This window comes from Scyliorhinus torazame, chromosome 15 (genome assembly GCF_047496885.1).
Source record: "Scyliorhinus torazame isolate Kashiwa2021f chromosome 15, sScyTor2.1, whole genome shotgun sequence".
NCBI lineage: Eukaryota > Metazoa > Chordata > Chondrichthyes > Carcharhiniformes > Scyliorhinidae > Scyliorhinus > Scyliorhinus torazame.
Window position 1 is genome coordinate 184,014,316 of NC_092721.1, and position 20,950 is coordinate 184,035,265.

The 20,950-nt window shown below is 46.0% G+C and overlaps 1 protein-coding gene across 13 annotated transcripts in view; it reads right to left on the reverse strand.

Moving 5' to 3' along the window:
- herc2 (HECT and RLD domain containing E3 ubiquitin protein ligase 2) overlaps positions 1-20,950 on the reverse strand; it is a 344,572-nt gene that overhangs the window by 43,067 nt on the left and 280,555 nt on the right. For all 13 annotated transcript variants that reach the window (XM_072477237.1, XM_072477227.1, XM_072477236.1 and 10 more), the window contains 4 exons: positions 19,735-19,933; positions 19,239-19,453; positions 11,206-11,383; positions 7,813-7,974 (listed from right to left, as the gene is read on the reverse strand). In XM_072477237.1, coding sequence (XP_072333338.1) covers positions 7,813-7,974; positions 11,206-11,383; positions 19,239-19,453; positions 19,735-19,933 — 754 coding nt within the window. The remainder of the gene's footprint in view (positions 1-7,812; positions 7,975-11,205; positions 11,384-19,238; positions 19,454-19,734; positions 19,934-20,950) is intronic.

Consider the following 20,950-nt stretch of genomic DNA (forward strand, 5'->3'; position numbering starts at 1 on the left):
AGAGTGTGTGAGAAAGAGTGTGTGAGAAAGAGTGTGTGAGAAAGAGAGTGAGAAGGAGAGTGTGTTAGAAAGAGTGTGAGAAAGAGTGTGTGAGAAAGTGTGTGTGTGAGAGAGAGTGTGTGAGAGAGAGTGTGTGTGTGAGAGAGTGTGTGTGAGAAAGAGAGAGTGTGAGAGAGAGAGAGTGAGAGGGAGTGTGTGAGGGAGAGTGTGAGAGAGTGAGTATGAGAGAGAGTGAGAGAGTGAGAGAAAGAGAGTGTGTGAAAGAGAGTATGAGAAAGAGTGTGTGAGACAGTGTGAGAGAGAGTGTGTGAGAGTGTGTGTGAGAGTGTGTGAGAGAGTGTGAGAGAGAGTGTGTGAGTATGAGAGAGAGTGAGAGAGAGCGAGAGAGTGTGAGAAAGAGTGTGAAGAGAGTGTGAGAAAGAAAGTGTGTGAGAAAGAGAGTGTGCGAGAGAGAGTGTGCGAGAGAGAGTGTGAGAAAGAGAGTGAAAGAAAGTGTGAGAGTGTGTGAGAGAGTATGAGAGAGAGTGTGTGAGAGTGTGTGAGAGAGTGTGAGCGAGAGTGTGAGCGAGAGTGTGAGCGAGAGTGTGAGCGAGAGTGTGAGTATGAGAGTGAGAGAGAGCGAGAAAGAGAGTGTGAGAAAGAGTGTGAGAGAGTGTGAGAAAGAAAGTGTGTGAGAAAGAGAGTGTGCGAGAGAGTGTGCGAGAGAGTGAGAAAGAGAGTGAAAGAAAGTGTGAGAAAGAGTGTGAGAGAGTGTGTGAGAGTGTGTGAGAGAGTGTGTGAGAGAGTGTGAGAGAGTGTGAGAGAGTGTGAGAGAGTGTGAGAGAGTGTGAGAGAGAGAATGAGTACGAGAGAGAGTGAGAGTGTGAGAAAGAGTGTGTGAGAAAGAGTGTGTGAGAAAGAGTGTGTGAGAAAGTGTGTGTGAGAAAGTGTGTGTGAGAAAGTGTGTGAGAAAGAGTGTGTGAGAAAGAGTGTGTGAGAAAGAGTGTGTGAGAAAGAGTGTGTGAGAAAGAGTGTGTGAGAAAGTGTGTGTGAGAAAGTGTGTGAGAAAGAGTGTGTGAGAGTGTGTGAGAAAGTGTGTGAGAAAGAGTGTGAGAAAGAGGTGTGTGAGAAAGTGTGTGTGTGAGAGAGTGTGTGAGAGAGAGTGTGTGAGAGAGAGTGTGAGAGAGAGAGTGTGTGTGTGAGAGAGTGTGAGGGAGAGTGTGAGAGAGTGAGTATGAGAGAGAGTGAGAGAGTGTGAGAAAGAGAGTGTGAGAAAGAGAGTGTGTGAAAGAGAGTGTGAGAAAGAGTGTGTGAGAGAGTGTGAGAGAGTGTGTGAGAGAGATGTGTGAGAGAGAGTGTGAGAGAGAGAGAACATTAACCGGTACTTGCGGTTTGTTCTATAATCAAAGGCATGGAGGGGCGTAGGAGGCCATGCTGAGAGTTTAAAATGTTAGACCCTACACCAAGGGAAAGGCCTCAGGGGTACCGTTGGCCGAGTCGCACGAGCCAACGTTGTCTACCTCATACGCTGCAGGAAAGGATGTCCCGAGGCGTGGTACATTGGCGAGACCATGCAGACGCTGCGACAACAAATGAACGGCCATCGCGCAACAAACACCAGGCAGGAATGTTCCCTTCCAGTCGGGGAACACTTCAGCAGTCAAGGGCATTCAGCCTCTGATCTCCGGGTAAGCGTTCTCCAAGGCGGCCTTCAGGACGCGCGACAACGCAGAATCGCCGAGCAGAAACTTATAGCCAAGTTCCGCACACATGAGTGCGGCCTCAACCGAGACCTGGGATTCATGTCGCATTACATTCATCCCCCACCATCTGGCCTGCGAAATCCTACCAACTGTCCTGGCTTGATACAATTCACACCTCTTTAACCTGGGGTTACCCCATCTCTGGATCTGTAAAGATTTAATCACCTGCTAATGGTCGCATTCCTAGCATTGTTTGGCATCTTTGAATTTGTCTATATATGTGTTTCTGGAACATACCTCTTCATTCACCTGAGGAAGGAGCAGCGCTCTGAAAGCTAGTGACATCGAAACAAACCTGTTGGACTTTAACCTGGTGTTGTAAGACTTCGTACTGTGCATTTGGAGAGGCAGGGATTAATCAAGAAGTCAGCATGGTTTTATTAAGGGGAGGTCATGTCTGACCAACTTGATTGATTTTTTTGAAGAGGTGACTGATATATTTTAAATAATGACTTATTCTAAAATATATATATTACTCTTGAATCCACCAGGATGATAAAATGACCTTGTTGAAAGATGAACTATTTAATGAGTAATAAAATAACAAACTGAATCCTTTTACTTACTACTAAATTAACAATAAAGAATTAAAGTACAATACAGATAACTATATAACTATACACTATTATAACAAACTAGTTCTAACTTCTCTCACTCTAGCTATTCTATGTCTTGTGTGTTCACTGTTCTGAATCCCATCATCATCTGCATGTGCAGTACGGCAGCACGGTAGCATTGTGGATAGCACAATTTCTTCACAGCTCCAGGGTACCAGCGACGAATGTGATATAAAATAGTTACTTTAGAGATATTAGTTACTGTAATGTAGATATAGGCCGGTCTGATTCTGTTAGTTCACAGACAAAGGATTTCAGAACACATGGCAAAGCAAGGGGAAGGGGTGTCCAGCTAAGGAGGAGAAAAGGATGCTGGGTAATAGGAGGCCAGAGGAAGGGATGAGAAGTGAGCCAATCAGGATGTATGGCCAGGTCAGGAGGGGTATAGGATGACCTATGGGAATCGTGTATGTGAAACCTGATGCCATTTGAATGTATTTGCAGAAATCCCTTTGTCTCCTTCTTCATTCGTTTCCCAGGGGTCCAGGAGACTGGTTCTGTGGCCTGCGTCTGTGTGAAACGAGTCAGACTTGCAAGTCAAATAAAATAACTAATGCTATGCCTGCAAATCCATCTCGAGTTTTATTGAGGCCAGACTGACGGGTAAAGAAATTTATAATTTGTCACCAGGTTCGATTCCGGCTTGGGTCACTGTCTGTGCGGAGTCTGCACATCCGCCCCGTGTGTGTGCGTGGGTTTCCTCCAGGTGCTCCGGTTTCCACCCACAGTCCAAAGATGTGCAGGTTAGGTGAATTGGCCATGATAAATTGCCCTTAGCGTCCAAAATTGCCCTTAATGTTGGGTGGGGTTACTGGGTTATGGGGATAGGGTGGAGGTGTTGACCTTGGGTAGGGTGCTCTTTCCAAGAGCCGGTGCAGAATCGATGGGCCGAATGGCCTCCTTCTGCACTGTAAATTCTATGATAATAATCATCTGATCATCTGACTTAGAAAAGGCGGGAAATCAGTTCTTATAGTATCTGACTGTGAGCCATCTAGTGTTGAAATTACTGTACTACATTTACATACATTGGTCATGCATATGGATATCTGAATATCACTACAGTGACCAGGTGTATAGATGAGGGAAATGGACTTCAACAAGGCTTTTAATAAGGTCCTACATGGAAGACTGATAGCGAAGATAAGAGCCCATGGGATCCAAGGAAATTTGGCAAATTGGATCCAAAATTGGCCAAGTGGCAGGAAGCAGAGGGTGACGGTCAAGGGATGTTTCTCTGACTGTATCCAGTGGGATCCTGCAGGGATCAGTTTTGGGGCCCTTGATGTTTGCGGTTTATATATATGATTTAGATATGAATGTAGGGGAGGTTGATCACTAAGACTGCAGAAATTACAAAAATTGATGGGGTGGTAAATAGTGAGGATAGCCTTCGAGTACAGGAGGATATATACGGGCTGATCAGATGGGTTGATCAGTGGCAAATAGAATTCAATCTGGATGAGTGTGCGGTGATGCGTTTAGGCAGGACAAACAAGGCAAGGGAATACATGATAAATGGCAGTATGTTGGGAAGCACGGAGTATCAGAGGGACCGTGGTGTGCATGTACACTGGTCCCATATGGTAGCAGAGCAGGTGGATACAGTAGGTTTTTAAAAATATATTTTTATTCTCCATTTTCACATTTTCTTCAAAATTTACACCCCACCAACAAACAGCAAGCGGTAACGAACACAATGTCAATCCCCTTATTAACATCGATCCTATCCTCCCACCAACCCCCAAACAACAGCCCGCATGAGAATATAAACGTCAAATAAAACAAAACCTCCCAAGAACAAAAAAGAAGAAAAAGGAATCAGGAATCGCCATGGTCACCATTAACATATATAGTCCACCCCCCCAACCCCTTCCTCAAATATTCAAAGCCATCCAATCCCCAAAAGTGTACTGCGAATGACACCCATGAATTGTAGACCCCCCCCCCCCCCCTCGCCCCACACAGATTCCTCCCTTCCACTTCCTCTTGTAAACTCCTCCCCCCAGCATAGGTTCCTTCCCCCGACTTTTCACCCCGGCTAGACTCATCAAAACCTGTTCTACCAGGCTCTGATGGCCGCAGCCCCTCCCCCCCACCTCACTCCTGTTCACTGGCCGGCATAAACCAGCCAGCATGGAGGCCTCCCCCCCGGGTCTCCTTCCCCTCTGCCCGGTCCCACGGAAACAAAGAAATCCCCTTTAACAAACAACCCCAGCATACACACCCAAGCCCCAAAGAACCATCATTGCAAATAAAAGTCCAACTCTTCCCTTGTCCAAATATACAGCGTCAACTCATTTAGTACATGCACCAACACGCAGTGAAAAAATAAAGGTACATGAGGCTACATCAGTACAAGATCAGCTCTCAGTCCCATTTCTCAATTCTGCCACAGTCCTTCTGCCTTTGCAAACCCCTCCGCCGCTTCCGCCATCCCAAAATAAAAGTCCTTGGATTTGTAGGTCACCCTCAACTTAGTTGGATACACTATGCCGCACTGCACCTTGCCGTTGTACAGTGCCTTCTTCACCTGGCCGAAGGCCGCCCGCCTCCTCGCCAGCTCCACCGTAAAGTCCTGGTACATGCGTATACCAGCTCCAGTCCATTGCACCACCTGCTTCTGCTTTGCCCAGCACAGGACCTTCTCCTTCATGCTGTACCTACGGAAACAAACAGGCACTACTCTTGGTGGCTCACTCGCCTTTGGTATAGGCCTCCATGACCTATGAGCCCGATCCAGTTCGTATCGAGAGGGATCGTCCCCCTCCCCCAATAGCTCCGCAACATCATGGCAAAATACTCCGTGGCCTCGGGCCATCCACCCCTACGGGCAAACCCATGATCCTCAGATTCTGCCGTCTGGATCTGTTTTACAGGTCTTCCATTTTGGCTCGCAGACCCTTATTGGTCTCTGTCACCTTCCGCAGCTCCTTCCCCATCGAGGTGAGTTGATCACTGTGCTGCGATAATGCCTCTTCCACTTCCTTCAGTGTCTCACCCTGCTCCCGCACCTCCGCCGCTGCACTCGATACCGCCGCGCTCACCAGGGCAATCACCTCCTCCACCAGCACTTTCAGTACCACCCCCATCTCCTTCCACATCGCTTCCATGGGCTCTTTGTGAACTGTTTTTCAAGTTCCACAGCCATCACCTTGGTCATTCCCTCTGACATGAGCAATGCAGCCTCCCTCGGTGCCCCAGCCTCTGCTTTCCGTACAGTTCCCGCGCCGACTTTTCCACTCACCGGCGGACTTTCATTAACCCCCTTTTTCACGGCCATGTTTTTCAAAACCGTAAAAACTTGGACATTTCTCCTCACTGTGTCTTCCTACAACCTTTTCAGCATCCGTTGCCCCTGGGACCGGGCATTAAAACCCCGAAAATTCTATTCCCAAGCGGGAACCCTCCAACGTGCGTCTGCCTCCTGCCCGCCGTCACCGGAAGTCAGGTGGCTACAGTAGTTAAGAAGGCATATGGTATACTTGCCTTCATTAGCCAAGGCATAAGAACAGGGAGGTTATGCTAGAACTGCATAAAATATTGGTTAAGCCACAGTGAGATTAGAGTATTGTGTGCAGTCCTGGAATCCACATTAAAGGAAGGATGTGATAACACTGGAAAAGGTGCAGAGGAGAGGAGATTTACCAGGATGTTGCCTGGGTTGGAGAATTTCAGTTATGAAGATGGATTGGATAGACTTGGATTGTTTTCCTTGGAGCAGAGGAGATTGAGGGGGGACAGATGTATAAAATTATGAGGGGCGCAGCACCGTGGCACAGTGGTTAGCAGTGATGCCTCACAGCGCCTATGTCCAGGGTTCGATCCCGACCCCGGGTCACTGTCCGTGGGGAGTTTGCACATTCTCCCAGGGTCTGCATGGGTCTCACCCCCACAACACAAAAAGATGTAGGTGGATTGGCCATGCTAAATTGCCCCTTAATTGGAAAAAGAGAATTGGGTATTACATAAAAAAATTAAAAAGAAACAAAATTGAGTAGACAGGAAGAAGCATTTGCCCTTGGTGGAGGGATCAATGACCTGCATATATTTTAGATAAGAGCAGGAGGTTTAGAGGGGTTGTGAGAAAATTTATTTTTCCCCAGAGGGTGGTGGGAGTTTGGAACTCACTGCCTGAAAGGGTGGTGGAGGCAGAGACCCTCATAACATTTCAGAAGTGTTTAGATGTGCACTTGCAATCCCAAGGTAGACAAGGCTATGGGCCAAGTGCTGAAAAACAGGATTAGAATAGTCAGGTGGTTGTTTTTGACCGGAGCAGACAGAGATGGGCCGAAGGGCCTTTTCTATGCTGTGTGACTCTATGTCTCAAAGCAGCGGAAGGAGAACGTGAATCATGGCTCCACTCTGGTTCTCAGGCATGCAGTGGAGGCAGGAGCAGCTCTTCCAGGCTTGACACGAAAATTTGAAAACAAATATTTCTTATTTCACTCGCGATGGCACTTGCTCAGTTGCATTCATAGAATCATAAAAATGTTACAGCAGAGAAGTAGGCCATTTGGTCCATCTTGTCCATGCCAGCCTGGGGACATCTAGGTGCCTCTTCTAATCCCATCTTCCTGCACCCGATCCTTAGCTCTATAGATTCCAGCACTTACAATGTGCAGATCCAGGTACTTTTTCGTGGGCGGCACAGTAGCACAGTGAGTAGCAATGCTGCCTCACAGCACCAGGGTCCCAGGTTCGATTCCCGGTTTAGGTCACTGTCTGTGCGGAATCTGCCCATTCTCCCCGTGTGTACGTGGGTTTCCTCCGGGTGCTCCTGTTTCCTCCCACAAGTCCCGAAAGATGTGCAGGTTAGGTGGATTGGACATTCCGAATTCTTCCTCTGTGTACCCGAACAGGCGCCGGAATGTGGCGACTAGGGGCTTTTCACAGTAACTTCATTACAGTGTTAATGTAAGCCTACTTGTGACAATAAATATTATTATTATAAAAACTCTTTTACACAGAGAGTGGTGACGGTCTGGAATGCACTGCCTGGGAGGGTGGAAGAGGCGGGATGCCTCAATCCTTTAAAAAGTACCTGGATGAGTACTTGGCACGTCATTCAAGGCTATGGTTCAAGTGCTGGCAAGTAGGATTAGGTGTGTAGGTCAGGGCCTTTCATGCGTCGGTGCAGACTCAATGGGCCAAAGGACCTCTTCTGCACTGTAGTATTCTGTGATTCTGTGAACGTCAGGAGATGCAAAATGCACTGCTTGTGAGCCAAGAGTAGCAACAGTGCTTCCTTCAGTCCCCTAAGCACTCCTCAGACATATCTATACAAAAACCACAGGGTATGGGGGAATTGGAACCCCCCCCCCATTGATCTTCATTTTCTGCCCCGTGAATCGCGGTTCAGCCGATGCAGAATGAATTTCTCGCCGTGATATCACGTGTGTCTGAATTTATCCAAATTGAAGATAAAACTACAGTTTATAAACTCTCTGTACCTTCATTGGAACTTTACAGCCATCACTGCCTCCTCTTCCAAGTTTTCCATAATCTCCATCTCCCCATGACCAGACAATGTCATCATCGGTCAGACAAAGAGTCTGTGCATCGCCACTTCCACATGCAACATCAATGACCCTGTAACCCTGCAGTGCTTCCACCTGAGAAACAAACACAATTTCAATTTCAGTGGGAGAACAACTGTGCACAGCATCGTCATCAGTAGAGACCAGAATGAAATGTATTCAATTGGATACCACTAATTATGGTTGTAGTATGCAGAGTAACAAAAAAAGACAGGTTCTTCTTCTTGAGGCAAAACAGAAAATGACGGCAAGTACAGCAGGTCTAACAGAATCTGAGGAGAGAAAAGGGAGCCAATGTTTCAAGTCTGGATGACCCTTTCTCTCTCCACAGATGTTGTCAGACCTGCTGTGATTGTCCAGTATTTTCTGTTTTTGTTTCAGATTCCAGCATCTGCAGTAATTTGCTTTTATCTCCTTCTTGAGCCACCTGATCAATGACATACATTACAAAAGTCTGCCTGGTGCGTTTGACAACTGAGATATTATTCAGCCCCACAAGCAAGTAGGTGCTTTCATTTCAGATTATCAAAGTGAGAAAGGTAAAAATCAAATTGTTTTCAGTAGGTCTTCTGAGCTTGGGGTCAATGCGTATTATCGAGGCAAAGTTAGACTGGATAACTCTTTCTCGGCCAGCATGACTGTGATGGGCTAAATATTCCCTTCTGTGTTGCAAATCTTTCAATGTTTCGTTCTAATATTCTGTAAAGAACCCATTTAACTCAACACAAAAGCATATTATGGCAGATTCTGGATATCTGAAACCAAAGCAAAATATATCGGGGCAGCACGGTAGCATTGTGGATAGCACAATTGCTTCACAGCTCCAGGGTCCCAGCTTCGATTCCGACTTGGGTCACTGTCTGTGTGGAGTCTGCACATCCTCCCCGTGTGTGCGTGGGTTTCCTCTGGGTGCTCCGGTTTCCTCCCACAGTCCAAAGATGTGCAGGTTAGGTGGATTGGCCATGCTAAATTGCCCTTAGTGTCCAAAATTGCCCATAGTGTTGGGTGGGGTCGCTGGGTTATGGGGATAGGGTGGAGGTGTGGACCTTGGGTAGGTTGCTCTTTCCAAGAGCCGGTGCAGACTCGATGGGTCGAATGGCTCCTTCTGCACTGTCAATTCTATGAAATATGGAAGCCATTTACACAAAACTGAGCTAACATTTCAGGGCGTGGTCTTTTGCAAGAACTGGAAGTTGTTCAAAATGTAACAATTTGAGGTAGAGAGGCAGGGAAAGAAAGGGGAGGGGTGGGGAGGAAAAAAAAATCAAAAGAAAATTAGGGTGGAGGACAGGGGGGGGTTAAATGACAAAAGGGACGGTGGTGAAGGCAGGGTTGGGGTAATAGGACAAGTAAAAACACAAAAGAGTCCAGAAGAATTGTAAAAGGCAACAACAGGACTTTCCAAAAAAAGGGAGCACAAGTTTATGATTTGAAATTGCTGAACTCAATGTTGTAAAGACAGTACCTGACAATGGAAACTCAGTGCAATGTACGGATAAACGGAAATAACAGAAAATGCTGGAGAAAGTCAGCAGGTCAGACGCGCTGTCTGAGGAGCAAAACAAGATAACACAGGTCATGGTGCCCTTGAAAGAGTATTTCCAGCTATTTGTGTTTTTATTTCAGATTTCCAACATCTGTCGGAATTTTATTTTATGTGGAGGAGCTGCATGGTCTTAGCTGGTTAATTTTAAACAGCACTCCCGAGGAGGTCCTGATCCTTTGCTCTATATACACTCTATATTGGGCAAATAAAAACACGACAAGTGGGTGTGGATTTCCCAGAAGTGTGATTTGTAAACTCAAGCAGGGTGATTAGGTTTCTTCGCACCCGAAGCCCAGTTAGCTAATCAAAAAATAAATGAACCCCAGCAACAGTGGTTTGCTTTGGTCTTATACAAATTACTTTTACCCTTTTCCTTCTCTTTCAAGCAAGGATGACATTGAAAGTGATAAGTGTGAGTCTAATGTCAAATCATTTGATGGATAGTTAAATGTTCTGGTCAACTGAAGGTGTTGTGGATTCGTACTTTGGAATCCGCTTATGTTGAGGTTTGCCCATCCTCCCACTCAGTTACAAGTGTCCCATCTGAGATTGCCATTCATGGGATGTGAACCTCAGTTGAACTAGTCTCTGTACCCTTGTGTGTTGTCAAAGAGATGTGTTTAAATCTTGATTATGGGACTGTTTCTAAGCCTTCTTCCTCAAAAGGCAGCAATGAGTGAGGGCAACTCAGCAGCATTGGTACTCTAGTGACATCTGGATCCCCTCAGTAGTAGTGTCCGAACCCAAGACAGCACTTTTGGATGAGATCCCGAAGATGGTTCTCATCTCAGTCGCGGCAGCGTCAGCATCATTAAATGGTGGCGAACGCGTCAAACTCATCCTGCATCACTGTTGTTCCTCAGTGGACTTTAAGTTCACAGAGTGAGCGCGTCAGCAGGGCACTGCCAAACAAAGCGGGGATCATTTCCGAATGAGCCATGAGGCCAGAACACACAAATTGCGAATGCAGACTCACTCTCTCAGCAATTGTGTAGCCATCCCCGGAGATGACAGGGAATGGCTTTGAGGGCCTGGGGAGATGCGATCATATGTCCTCACTTAATGCTACTCTTCCTCGAACCTCTCAGCAATTAAAGTATCATGGGCATGTCTTCCTTCCAACATATCAGTGCACACATACTGTCCCTCAACAGCTCCCTTGAGCTTCCTAGAACTCCACATCTTTATCTTCCAATGAGCTCTCATCCTCCTTCAGTTCATCTTCCAGCAAGGGGGTCACCTCTTTACATAGCCAGTCTTTACATAGCCAGATTGTGAAGGGCACAGCACACTGCAGTAATGGGGGGAAACACTCCTCAGAGTGTGTTGCAGTGAGCCTTCGGAGCAGTCCAAGCATCTGAGGTGCAATTTCAGACATCCTCTAGTCTGTTCTATAAGTCAGTGTGTGGAGTTGTGAGCAGCGTTGCACCATTCATTGGCAAGACTGCAAAGGTAACGCACTCGGGCGGGATGGAATTTGGGATTTTACGCACTTTCAACATAAAGAAATTGAAATGTGAAATGAATAAAATTGTTTAAACAGCTGAAAGGAAATAAGAATGATGTATTGGGGAAAAATAAAATCACAGACATGTGATATAAGGTTTAAATCTAGAATGCTACATTTGGACAACAGGGTAAACATATAGACATAAATTGCTTTGAATTTTTAGCACAATAAATGCATAAAACAAACCAGGAACAAGAATTTACTTTCATCGTCATCATCACTGTTTTAGCTTTTAATCAACAGTACTCACCAACTTTGGTTTCAGCTGATCTTCACTGTCCCCATGTCCCAGTCTCCCATATCTGCCTTTGCCCCAAGTGTAAAGCTCTCCTGCTGCAGTAATGCAAGCACTATGTGCTCCTCCGGCAGCAACATCAATTACTTCAATACCACGCAGTGATTCAATAACACGAGGGCGGTCGCAGGGACTGCAAGAGGCAAAAATTAAATAAAATAAACATATTTTCCACTGAGGTTCTCAACGTTAAAATGGCCATTTAGTAACATTTCTTCCATCCCAAAGGTCAAAAACCCATCCATCAGTCAAAACTGGACAGGTTAGCTGGATTATATGATGAAGCTCATCATGGAACCAAGCTGTGACATGTTGCTGTGAAGGGTAAGTGCCACCGACATGGGACCAGCTCACCCAACCAGAATTGTAACTCTTCTCAGCCAACAATGCAGCATCACATGCAATAGCTATAACAAAGAGTGTCCCACATCAATTGCTTCACCCAGATAACTCAAGGTCTTTTTGTTCAGTAGGTACCTTCCTTCGAGTCAAATGTTTTGGGTTCAAGTCCCACTCCAGGATTTGTTGGCCGTGGAAGGGGTGTCAATGATGCGATTCAAACTCATTGTTAAATTGCCAGTTAATCCTTCCAACGCTTACCCCACCATTCTGGAAAAAGTGTGTGAAGATATGAAACAAGCAAAGAAGTCTGGCTAACCGGAATAAAAGCAAAATGCTGCGGATACTGGAAAACTTAAATAAAAACAAGAAATGCTGGAAAAACTCAACAAGTGAAATTTTCTGAAAAAAATGGCAGTGTCAGGTTGTGACCAAAATCCCGGTGAGTGTGTTTTGTACCGTCACTCTGGCGGGGAGGGACCTCATAGACCGGCTACACAGAGATTGGATGCCATCTTTCAATGACGCCCTGATATACTTCACTCCCTGCCACCCATGGCCACGGATGAACTCCTTCCCCACCTGCCCCCCCAAACAAGCTTTGAGGTGAAGGATAGTATAGGGAGCTCTCTTTCCCTCCGCCCCCCCCCCCCGCCTTGTTTGCTGGCATGCACCCCCCTTCTCCTCTCCCCCCCCGCCCCCCCACCTCCTCCCCACCAGACAAAGGAAAGCCCCTTTGGAGGTGGGATTTTCCTCCCGGCACTGTGAGGGTGCTGGGGCACTGCCAGCCTCGGCCCTCAACCCCGAGGCGTCCAGGCATCTCCGCTCCCCGGTGTGGGCATCACGATCGGTTTTTGAAAACCAGCAGTGAATCGTGCCAGAGTGACGTCATACCGCCAAGTTGGGGAACATCACATGGGACTGGAAGGTACGGCGTAAAACTGTTTAATGATATTTGGCTAGATAGAAATCAGGCTCACGCCCAGAAGACCATGTCACCGGCAGTGGGGCGCAGGGAACTTCTCATTCTGAGATCCTGCTGACGCAAATCTCGTTGCGGCCCGCTTGCGAGTGTTAGCGGCCGTAACGGGATTTGTGCACACATTAAGCGGGCCCAATAAATCACGCCCAATAAGTCTAGCACCATCTGTGAAGAGATAAACAGCGCTAACATTTCGACTCTGAAGAAGAGTCGAAACGTTAACTCTGTTTTTTCGGGGGGGGTTTCTGGCTAACTGGAATTTGCATTGCAATAGCTAACTTACAAGGGAAGAGAAGTGGAAAATAATGCACTGAAAACACAGTAAAGTCCCACCATTTACGTGGTTATGCTACCACTAAAAGTTGCAAATGGTAAAATTGAGAACGTTGAACATGCTGTTCAATGGGATTCAATTAGATTGGTTCCAGCAATGCGAGGGCAATATTGGTTTGTGCAGCTACTGCACAGCAAACAGTGGTACCTGTGTATGACAGGCAGGGGAGGCCACTGAGCAATACAAGGTGTATTGGAAATTTTAAAAAGAGACAATCCTCATGGATGGAAAAAACATTATTCACCTCAAAATTGATAGAAAAAAAACCTAAGAGGCCACTTACCCCTTCGAGTCTGCTCTGCTATTCAGTAAGATCATGGCTGATCGGACTGTAACCTCAACTCCACATTCCTGCCTACCCCCAATAACCTTTCGCCCCCTGTGAACACCAGAGCCGTCATTGCACCTCTGGGCCGAGAGATTCAGACATTTCCAGGTCAATCTCTCTGTTCGGGCTGCATTTCAGCTGGAAACATTCCACGCACTGCTTCTCACCCCTGTCGGAAATGTGCTTTAGCAAAATAATTAAATGCCCACAGCCAGGACAAATGGAGAAATCCGCCTCCAGACACTTGGACACCATCTTCCCGTTAAAATGTGTTGAGGGCTCTGTCATGGCTCCCTTTCCTCGGTGATAGAGGAAAGAGGGGAAAGTAAGGCTTTGGCACGGATAGGCGAAGTAGTGAACAAGGAATTCATGAAAAGGTGGAACTTTACTGTATGAAAAAAAAGCCCAATCTTATTTTAGATAAAAAGTGCTAGCACCAGAAACAAGTTATTATATACAACTTCTAGCAAAGGAGCACTAGGTATTTAATCTGTTTCAGTCGCAGTGCTCGAGTTAGATGATAATGCTAAGGCAGTGGCATTGAGTAATGATCACACAAAGCAACCATTTGATGTATGGAGACGTCTAGTTTTCTCCTTGAACAGAGTCCATGAACAAATCTGCTGTTATTTGGGCTTCACCGTATTTGTTTGGAGGGGGGGGGGGGGGGGATTCTTTCCAGTTCCCTCAAGGGCAACACAGAAATATAGAACATTACATCACAGGAGGAGGCCATTTGGCAAATCAAGTCTGCACCGGCTCTTTTGAAAAGAAGTCTATTTTGTCCCACTTTCTGACTCTTTTCACAAAGTAAGGAGGCATGGGATAGTGGGAAATTTGGCCAGTTGGATAACGAACTGGCTAACCGATAGAAGTCAGAGAGTGGTGGTGGATGGCAAATATTCAGCCTGGCTCCCAGTTACCAGTGGTGTACCGCAGGGATCAGTTCTGGGTCCTCTGCTGTTTGTGATTTTCATTAATGACTTGGATGAGGGAGTTGAAGGGTGGGTCAGTAAATTTGCAGACGATACGAAGATTGGTGGAGTTGTGGATAGTAAGGAGGGCTGTTGTCGGCTGCAAAGAGACATAGATAGGATGCAGAGCTGGGCTGAGAAGTGGCAGATGGAGTTTAACCCTGAAAAGTGTGAGGTTGTCCATTTTGGAAGGACAAATATGAATGCGGAATACAGGGTTAACGGTAGAGTTCTTGGCATTGTGGAGGAGCAGAGAGACCTTGGGGTCTATGTTCATACATCTTTGAAAGTTGCCACTCAAGTGGATAGAGCTGTGAAGAAGGCCTATGGTGTGCTCGCGTTCATTAACAGAGGGATTGAATTTAAGAGCCGTGAGGTGATGATGCAGCTGTACAAAACTTTGGTAAGGCCACATTTGGAGTACTGTGTACAGTTCTGGTCACCTCATTTTAGGAAGGATGTGGAAGCTCTGGAAAAGGTGCAAAGAAGATTTACCAGGATGTTGCCTGGAATGGAGAGTAGGTCTTACGAGGAAAGGTTGAGGGTGCTAGGCCTTTTCTCATTAGAGTGGAGAAGGATGAGGGGCGACTTGATAGAGGTTTATAAGATGATCAGGGGAATAGATAGAGTAGACAGTCAGAGACTTTTTCCCCAGGTGGAACACACCATTACAAGGGGACATAAATTTAAGGTGAAAGGTGGAAGATATAGGAGGGATATCAGAGGTAGGTTCTTTACCCAGAGAGTAGTGGGGGCATGGAATGCACTGCCTGTGGAAGTAGTTGAGTCGGAAACATTAGGGACCTTCAAGCAGCTGTTGGATAGGTACATGGATTACGGGAAAATGATATACTGTAGATTTATTTGTTCTTAAGGGCAGCACGGTAGCATTGTGGATAGCACAATTGCTTCACAGATCCATGGTCCCAGGTTCAATTCCGGCTTGGGTCATTGTCTGTGCGGAGTCTGCACGTCCTCCCAGTGTCTGCGTGGGTTTCCTCCGGATGCTCCGGTTTCCTCCCACAGTCCAAAGATGTGCGGGTTAGGTGAATTGGCCAATGATAAATTGCCCTTAATGTCCAAATTGCCCTTGGTGTTGGGTGGAGGTGTTGAGTTTGGGTAGGGTGCTCTTTCCAAGAGCTGGTGCAGACTCAAAGGGCCGAATGGCCTCCTTCTGCACTGTAAATTCAATGATAATCTATGATTAATCTAGGACAAAGGTTCGGCACAACATCGTGGGCCGAGGGCCAATTCTGTGCTGTATTTTCTATGTTCTATGTTTTCCCAGATCCCGGCAATCGGGCCACTGTCTGTGCGGAGTCTGCACGTTCTCCCCGTGACTGCGTGGGTTTCCTCCGGGTGCTCCAGTTTCCTCCCACAAGGCCCGAATGACGTGCTTATAAGGTGAATTGGACACTCTGAATTCTCCCTCAGCTTAACCAAACAGGCGCAGGAGTGTGGTGACTGGGGGATTTTCCCAGTAACTTCATTGCAGTGTTAATGTAAGCCTACTTGTGACACTATTAAAGATTATATTATTCTTCCAATTCCTTTCAGAAGGATACTTCTTAATCTGTATCCACTACCCGATACAGCCAGGCTTGTTTGTTTGTTTCATATCCTTACACACACTTAAGAGGAAGAAGTGTTGCCAGGATTAACAGGCAGTTTATCAATCTGTTTGAATCGCATCATTGGTACAAATGCCCTGGAGTGGGACTTGAAACCAGAACTTCAAAACTCTGCAGGATTTCAATCACTTTTCTCTGTCAATTCCCTTTTCCGCCTCTGGTTTCTCCAGTCAGTCCTCATGATGGTAAACCTTCATCCCTGGAACCATTCTTGTAAAATCTCTACAGTACCCTCTCAAAAGCCTTCACACACCCTTCCTATGGTGTAGTGCTCAGAACTGGGCACAATATTCCACTTGCCAAACTTGACCAAAACAACATGTAGACATTTTTTGTTTGAATTTCACCCAATATGTCATACTTTATCAAACACCTTTTTTTTAAGTCCACATGCTTATCACTGCAATGCCTTCCTTCACCCTAACTGTTACCTCCTTAAGTGAGGTAATGCATTTTGGAAGGTCTAATGCAGGTAGGAAATATACAGTGAATGGTAGAACCCTCAAGAGTATTGAAAGTCAAAGAGATCTAGGAGTACAGGTCCACAGGTCATTGAAAGGGGCAACACAGGTGGAGAAGGTAGTCAAGAAGGCATACGGCATGCTTGCCTTCATTGGCCGGGGCATTGAGTATAAGAATTGGCAAGTCATGTTGCAGCTGTATAGAACCTTAGTTAGGCCACACTTGGAGTATAGTGTTCAATTCTGGTCGCCACACTACCAGAAGGATGTGGAGGCTTTAGAGAGGGTGCAGAAGAGATTTACCAGAATGTTGCCTGGTATGGAGGGCATTAGCTATGAGGAGCGGTTGAATAAACTCGGTTTGTTCTCACTGGAACGAAGGAGGTTGAGGGGAGACCTGATAGAGGTATACAAAATTATGAGGGGCATAGACAGAGTGGATAGTCAGAGGCTTTTCCCCAGGGTAGAGGGGTCAATTACAAGGGGGCATAGGTTTAAGGTGAGAGGGGCAAGGTTTAGAGTAGATGTACGAGGCAAGTTTTTTACGCAGAGGGTAGTGGGTGCCTGGAACTCGCTACCGGAGGAGGTGGTGGAAGCAGGGACGGTAGTGACATTTAAGGGGCATCTTGACAAATACATGAATAGGATGGGAATAGAAGGATACGGACCCAGGAAATGTAGAAGATTGTAGTTTAGTCGGGCAGCATGGTCGGCACGGGCTTGGGGGGCCGAAGGGCCTGTTCCTGTGCTGTACATTTCTTTGTTCTTTGTTCCAAAACAACTTGGCAAGAAACCACGTTGACACTTAACAAAATAGAGGGGGTGAAATTAAATGGCTTTTTCTACTGGCACAATGCAGACCCAAGTCTATTCACTGGGATAGGCATTGCAGACCATGACCTGAGCTGTTTCCTTCATTGATATTACATGGCATGTACAGCACAGAAGCAGGCCATTTGGCCCAATTATGTTTATAATGCTCCACTCGAATCCCCTGTCATCTTTCTATAATAATAATTGCTTATTGTCACAAGTAGGCTTCAATAAAGTTACTGTGAAAAGCCCCTAGTCTCCTCATTCCGGTGCCTGTTCGGGGAGGCCGGTACGGGAATTGAACACGCGCTGCTGGCTTTGTTCTGCATTACAAGCTAGCTGTTTATCCCACTGTGCTAAACCAGCCCCTATACTTAATCTAAAAGCTTCTTAGCAGCATGGTTGTGTGAAGGGGAGGTCGTGTCTCACTAACTTGATACAGTTTTTCGAAGAGGTCACAAAGATGATTGATGCAGGTAGGGCAGTGGATGTTGTCTATATGGACTTCAGTAAGGCCTTTGACAAGGTCCCTCATGGCAGATTGGTACAAAAGGTGAAGTCACACAGGATCAGGGGTGAGCTGGCAAGATGGATACAGAACTGGCTAGGCCATAGAAGGCAGAGAGTAGCAATGGAAGGGTGCTTTTCTGATTGGAGGGCTGTGATTAGTGGTGTTCCGCAGGGATCAGTGCTGGGACCTTTGCTGTTCGTAGTATATATAAATGATTTGGAGGAAAATGTAACTGGTCTGATTAGTAAGTTTGCAGACGACACAAAGGTTGGTGGAATTGCGGATAGCGATGAGGACTGTCAGAGGATACAGCAGGATTTAGATCGTTTGGAGACTTGGGCGGAGAGATGGTTGATGGAGTTTAATCCGGACAAATGTTAGGTAATGCATTTTGGAAGGTCTAATGCAGGTAGGGAATATACAGTGAATGGTAGAACCCTCAAGAGTATTGACAGTCAGAGAGATCTTGGTGTACAGGTCCACAGGTCACTGAAAGGGACAACACAGGTGGAGAAGGTAGTCAAGAAGGCATACGGCATGCTTGCCTTCCTTGGCCGGGGCATTGAGTATAAAAATTGGCAAGTCATGTTGCAGCTGTATAGAACCTTAGTTAGGCCACACTTCGAGTATAGTGTTCAATTCTGGTCGCCACACTACCAGAAGGATGTGGAGGCTTTAGAGAGGGTGCAGAAGAGATTTACCAGGTTGTTGCCTGGTATGGAGGGCATTAGCTATGAGGGGCGGTTAAATAAACTCGGTTTGTTCTCACTGGAACGACGGAGGTTGAGGGGCGACCTGATAGAGGTCTACAAAATTATGAGGGGCATAGACAGAGTGGATAGTCAGAGGCTTTTTCCCAGGGTAGAGGGGTCAATTACTAGGGGGCATAGGTTTAAGGTGCGAGGGGCAAGGTTTAGAGAGGATGTACGAGGCAGGTTTTCTTTGCACAGAGGGTAGTGGGTGCCTGGAACTCGCTGCCAGAGGAGGTGGTGGAAGCAGGGACGATAGTGACATTTAAGGGGCATCTTGACAAATACGTGAATAGGATTGGAATAGAGGGATACGGACCCAGGAAGTGTAGAAGATTTTAGTTTAGTCGGGCAGCATGGTCGGCACAGGGTTGGAGGGTCGAAGGGCCTGTTCCTGTGCTGTACTTTTCTTTGTTCTTTCATCTAAAGCTACCATCGTAACCATCTATTTTATTCTCCATTGCATCCTTGTCTAGTTCCCCCTTAAATGCGTCAATACTATTTGCTTCAACCACTCTGTGGAGTGAGTTCCACGTTCTCACCACTCTTTGGGTAAAGAGGTTTCTTCTATTGGATTTCTTGGTGACCGTTTTACATCGATGGCCTCTAGCTCTGCCCCACAAGAGGAAGCGTTCTCTCCATATCCACGCTTTCAAAACCTTTCGTAATTTTAGAGACCTCAGTGTTTTTTTCCCCCAAGAGAAAGCATTGCCTTACTATGTTTACCCACGTATCTCAAGCATCATCCCTGTAAATCTTCCCTGCATCCTCTCCAGTGCCTCTAGACCATTAAAGGCAGAATTAAGAAGCGGCGTAACAAATATCGCTCTCACCACCCATCCCCATCTCAGAATGTTCTCTCTTACCTCCTGTTGCCATGCCCCAGCTTGCCATCTTCTGCCTCTCCCCAAGAGTAGACTTCTCCTTCGGATGACAAGGCAAGGCAGTGCTTGCCTCCCGAATTCACTGCCACCTTCTTTACAAAAACATGTTGAATGGATTCCAGCAGAGTGGGGGTAGATACAGACTCTGTTCCTCCGATTCCCAGTCTCCCACCAGCTCCGTATCCAGTGGCATACAACTAACATAATATAGTAAGCATCAAAATTACTCATACAATGTACCTTTACCACGTTACAAACATATTCCTTCTGATTTATCACTGATCAAATATTGAAGACTATGTAAAATAGTTTAAACAGTCTGATTTTGCTACGGATAAAGTTAAAATATTATTTTCTTGGTTCAATTGTAGCTTTATTACTCACACTATCACACTTCAAAAAAATGACTTTGGTGTATGTATGCTTCAAAATAGGGTAGCATTAACACAGTATTAACAAAGGACATTTGAAAATTTACCTTTCCATCTGCTGTTACGGCAAACAACGTCTGTTCTCCACCAATCAACTGCACAGGTCTTAAGGTTGCTAATGCCTCACATGGTGTTGGAACTTTAACTTTTGCACCTTCTATACCTCCCAGCTGACCTCTGTGGTTGTGTCCCCAGCCATAAATAGTTCCACTTCCACCAGCAGAAAGAGTCCAATCATCAGACCGCCTGTCAAATAAAAGTAAAATTGAAGTACCTGTACATCTTCTAACCAGTTCGCTTTTCTCTGCTCTCAGTCAAAGAAAAAGATATCGAAGAAGAGAATGTTTTTTCCTTTCAGGCCATTAAAATCTGTCAATATAATTTGAATTCTGAACACTTGGTGCAAAGACATGATGGGTGCTAGACAACTACTAATGATCTCATCGTCGTAATTATACGTCAACTGATTCTCTGCTACACAATACCCCAGGACTCCATCTTATACAGCTGTGAGTGCCTTTATGGAGTAGCAGAATGGTTATAGCATAGAATTAGAATTGAACCATTCGGTCACCGTGTCTGCACCGGCACTCCATAGGAGTAAATTTACCTCGTGCCCAATTTCTCCCCAAAGCCCTGCACATTCTTTCTTTTCAGATGACAACTGTTGAATGCCTCGATTGAACCTGCGTTCACCACACTCTCAGGGAGTGCATTCCAGGTCCTAACCACTCGCTGCGCGAAAATGTTTTTCCTCATGTCGCCATGGCTTCTTTTGAAAATTACCTTTTTTGCCCACGTGTTCTTGGTCCTTCCACCCGTGGAAACATTTTCTCCCATCTACCCTGTCCTTCACTCTCTCCAATGCATTCACATCCTTCCTAAAGTGTGGCACCCAGAACTGGTCATAATTCCAATTTCAACATAACCTCCTTGCTTTATGTCCCTATTAATGAAGTGATATGCTTTATTACCCACTCCCTCAACCTGTCCTACCACCTTCAATGATTTATGCACATATACACCCAGGCCCCTCTGCACCCCCTTCAGAATTGTACTCTTCATTTTGGTAGGAAGAACGTGGAGAGACAGTATAAAATAAATCCTTTTGTGCCTCTCTGCACTGAATTTCATCTGCCACTTGCTTGCCCGTTCCACCAACATGTCTATGTCCTTTTGAAGTTTGACACTATCTTCCTCACAGTCCACAATGCCTCAAAGTTTCATATCACCTGCAAATTTTGAAATTATGCCCTGTACACT